Source organism: Chaetodon trifascialis, chromosome 5 (genome assembly GCF_039877785.1).
Source record: "Chaetodon trifascialis isolate fChaTrf1 chromosome 5, fChaTrf1.hap1, whole genome shotgun sequence".
NCBI lineage: Eukaryota > Metazoa > Chordata > Actinopteri > Chaetodontiformes > Chaetodontidae > Chaetodon > Chaetodon trifascialis.
The window spans coordinates 23166618-23171108 of record NC_092060.1 but is presented as its reverse complement, the minus strand read 5'-3'; the positions used below and the strand labels follow the sequence as shown (position 1 = coordinate 23171108).

General features: G+C 44.4%; 1 protein-coding gene across 1 annotated transcript; it reads left to right on the top strand.

Moving 5' to 3' along the window:
* The first annotated feature begins 958 nt into the window (after positions 1-958).
* Positions 959-4134, top strand: hs3st1 (heparan sulfate (glucosamine) 3-O-sulfotransferase 1). Its single transcript, XM_070961918.1, has 2 exons — positions 959-1650; positions 2410-4134. The coding sequence occupies exon 2, from the start codon at positions 2547-2549 to the stop codon at positions 3462-3464; it is 918 nt and encodes a 305-aa protein (XP_070818019.1). The 5' UTR covers positions 959-1650; positions 2410-2546; the 3' UTR covers positions 3465-4134.
* The last annotated feature ends 357 nt before the right edge of the window (positions 4135-4491 follow it).

Genomic DNA, 4491 nt, shown 5'->3' with positions numbered 1-4491 from the left:
ATATGTACTATTGCCATGTTAATGCGGTCGGACGCGTCTGATGATCCTCAAAGCGGGATTATATTGTACGAGCCGGCTCCACAACTCCGCAGTTCTCCGGGAGACATGAAGGCAGAGTTTGAGGATTACTAAACTGCATCTAAAAATCATTGTGGGAAAACTCTCGGCCGTATCAGCACTTGTACTTTGCACGCCGAATAAGTAAAGCACATGCGTTTGCATTCTCTCTGCAGGAAAGGATGTATTTAAGAAGTGGGGCTAACCTTTTGCTGTGGCACCAAACCACCTGCTTGTAGCCCTCCCATATAGGTAGAGCTTTGCTTTAATGTGTGTAATGGCCTTGGTTTGAATGACCTGCACAGCAGAAATTTCTGCAAACATGGGTAAAATCAGATACATCCATATTCAGTTGCAAAGCCCTTAAGCTTTCCATGCTTCAGGCTGAATATCAGCTTGGGAAACAGGTTGTACTTCACTCTACATCCAACCAAAAATAAATAAATAAATAAGATTATTCACTTTAACATATCATGTAGACTTTGTCACCCTTTCTTGCCATCATACTTGCATGATTTCTCCCCGTTGTCCCATGCCTGCAGGGCTACAGTGACACAAACTGGAATGGTATTTGATCAGTGATGTCCCACTTACTCATCAACTCTCAAACTCAAACTTTCTCACACTGACTGTGCATTCAAAGATGACTCAGAGGACATTATGAAACACCACAGCGCTTTGATTCAACATCAGTAAATCTGCAGTTTGGATTCATATTTTGGATCCACTGTTGCTGGAGGATTTGAACATGTCCAAATTTAAAAAAGACAAGAAAATGCAGCTCAACAGGTGGCGAGATTGTGCAACTTGGACTCCACGACTACCCACAGATGCACTTGCGCTGTGGACAAAGGAGGAGAAGAATGCCAGGGATGAATAACTGGTCTGTCTCTTTCATTGATTTCCACTGAAAGCGAGGAGTGAAGAGAGGACTCCTAGAGGCTCCGCTGAATAGCCTTTTTCAATCCAAATCCTGAGAAGGCGCAGGCTCTCTATGGGCTACAAATTTCTATAAAGAGCAACTCGGACTGCTTTATTTGAATATTTTGGGCTTCTTGTTAAATACTCTTTAATCGGAGCTATTGCCACAGAAGAACTCAGCTTCAACAATGGGGCAATTTTCTGCTCTATGACACATAATCACATCACAGGGTGGTTTTATTCTGCACTTTCTTCCTTGTTCTTTGGCCACGAAGTGTCACACCTGGCTCGCCTGCTTCAGCTCCTCCTCACATATCACCCATTCCAGCAGCGTTATCTCTGTCAAATACCATAACATTACAACAGCGTGAGTCACGGGGAGGGGGGATGAGGGGTGGTCCTGCAGGCGTAATGTAGGCGTATGCTTCCATACAACAGCTGACTATCAAAAACCGGGAGGACCGTCTGGCTCTGAAGCACAGCACAGAGGAGGCGCTCCGGTGAAGTTGTGCTCCGAGTCGGAGGCGAGTTTTACGCGCTCGGAAAGGACCTCAGAGACGGCGCAGGGTTGGATCGTACGGCTGCGGTTTTTGAAGTATCGCTGCAGCGAATAGAGAGCCCAAAGCTGCACGACATGAAATCTTTGTCGAGTGGACGATTGTAATTGAAAAGGTAAGAGATCTACGGCGCTCCGGGGATTTCTGTACTGTAACAAAACATGACAGCAGCCGCAAAACATGCGTTTGTTGCGTGCGCGCACATACTATCTCTAGTTCCAGTCCGCTTTCTTGTCCTGCCTTTTTATTTGGTACATTCACCACACCTGTTTATTTCCTGAAGCCTGTGAAAAATGTCCGAGCTCACAGTCATTTTCTCTTCAACATTTATCTGTTCAGACAAATGTTTTCAGTGTTTCATCACATTTCTTATTTTTATCACTTTGGATTATAAAGCAGTAGCTGTAGAGATTTTGTTGTAGTTGTAGAGAACCTGGTCAACTCTGCTTATGCATATTTTATTTCTTTCAAAATACGCACTGTTCAAGGTGTTTCTGTGCCATACATGCATCGGATGTATTGTAGTGTTTTAGTTACATGACACTGACACATGCTTGTTTTAAGGGCGTGAATTAAGACAAACACTGATAACATTAACATGCTGATAACATGTTTCCTGCTAAAACCGTTGGTATTGTCTGTGGTTAATTATCTTGCATATAATGACTGTGAGGAATTTAAAGTTTAATCACGTTAGTAGTAATAAATCAATCAAATGTTGCTCCTTTGAACTAGTGAGTGATAAAACTGTGATGTTGCAGACGCTGACGGTGAGCTTGCTTGTGTACCTGCAGGTATTTTCCAGTGGTGTTTTGTCTCTCCACCAAATATCCACCAGGTAGCCTCTAATCACAGCTGTTTTCTTCCCTTGCAGTTACTGCTGCTGGCAGAGAAGAAGCAGGTTTTTGCTTTTCAATTGGACCATTGTCTTCAGGCAGCTGCTCTTTCAATGTGGGATACAGTTTTGGTGCTTTCGCCAGGCTGAAATCCTCCAGGGTCAGGACCTCCCTCATGGCAGCCTTGCTCGTCGGGCTGCTGCTTTTTGCAATGCAGTCTCCCCCCATCCCCTCCAGGCCCGTGGCTGACGAGGGACCACCTTCACCGCCAACCTCATCACCAGCCGACAATGGGACCACCAGCCACCCGAACGGGACCTTTCAACAACTTCCTCAGATTATAATTATTGGCGTGAGGAAGGGGGGGACGCGGGCTCTGATAGAGATGCTCAGTCTGCACAGTGCAGTGGCGGCGGCTCAGAACGAGGTGCACTTCTTTGACTGGGAGAGTCACTTCCAGAAGGGCCTGCCTTGGTATCTCAGCCAGATGCCTTACGTCTTCCCCGATCAGCTGACGGTAGAGAAGACGCCGGCCTACTTCACTTCCAGCAAAGTTCCTAAACGCATCCATCAGATGAACCCTGACATCAAGCTGCTGCTTATCCTAAGAGACCCCACAGAGCGGGTGCTGTCGGACTACACCCAGGTTTTTTACAACCGTCTCCAGAAGCACAAGCGCTACCAGCCCATCGAGTCCGTTCTGGTGAAGGACGGCGAGATCAACCTGGGATACAAGGCGTTCAATCGCAGCCTGTACTATGTTCACATGCAGAACTGGCTGAAATACTTCCCACTGGAGAGCATTCACGTTGTTGACGGGGACGAGTTGATCAGGGACCCCTTCCCTGAGATGAAAAAGGTGGAGAGATTCTTAAAGCTGGACCCGCAGATAAACGCCTCAAATTTTTATTTCAATAAAACAAAAGGATTCTACTGTTTGAGAGACCACGGGCGAGAACGGTGTTTACATGACTCAAAAGGCAGGGCTCACCCTCACGTGGCGCCGGCCATCCTGCAAAAACTCTACCAGTTCTTTCACGAACCCAACAAGAAGTTCTTTGAGCTGGTGGGCCGAACATTCAACTGGAAATGAACGTTTGAGTCTCAGTAGTTTGCTGTAGAGTTGCCTGGGGATAATCCCCAGGAGCTGTCCTGTTTTCCTCACTAACAATGTAGATGAAGAGACAAAGCTAATGTAAATTTAAACTAAATCTATTTTTGTACCAGTACATTTGTAACAGGAGTATGATGGAGCCAAATATCAGGGCAGACTACAGTTCATGACATGCTCTGCTAGTGCTTGTCTTGTTTTTTCCTTTTCATTGTCAAGCATAAGCATTTAACTGTCTCTCACTGCTGTTCAGCTCGTCTCATCAAAGCAAACGAGTTACTGTGAGTTTGATAATGACATTCAGACTTTAGACTCTGCCAGTTAATGTGTTACATAAAGATAATTACCAGGCAGTTTAATATTGTCATAGCTTCATGTTTCGCTCCATATAATACAACATTATCAACACCTAACTGCATTTAGAGCTCTGAAGGACCTTTACCTGCTGCTATGATTTCTCTCAGTCACTTTCAGCCACAAGCTGTACTGAATATGTGTTTGTTCCTTTTGTTGCTCAGATGTTTCTTTATGTAAGAGCTGGTTATATAAATGCTGTGTGCACATCATACATTTGCCAATCATTACGATGTATTGTAAATATTTTTTTCAAAAACTGAAGAATTAATACTAATAAAGATGTATTTTATTTTTAGCATGTCTGATGTTTTCTTCTTGGTTTTTCTATTTTTATTCATCCATTACGCATCTGTCTGCTGTGCAGTTTGTCTTCTCATCTAGCGAACAAGAGGACGACTCAAGTCATGATGTCCACTTAGTTAACAAGCACGAGCATGTGTCTGTGTGTAGTGTGCACCCATCTCTGTGGATCACACCGTTTCAGAATATGCTTATATTTAAAGACGGGCCATTTGGAATATGCGCTGTCTGTCACGTGCACATAAAACAATGGTGCACTGTTAACGGTCTTGAATTTCTTGTTTGGCTACATTAAGCAAAGGAAGATCACAGTGCACAAAACACTGATGGAAGCTACTGTCTGACATAATGT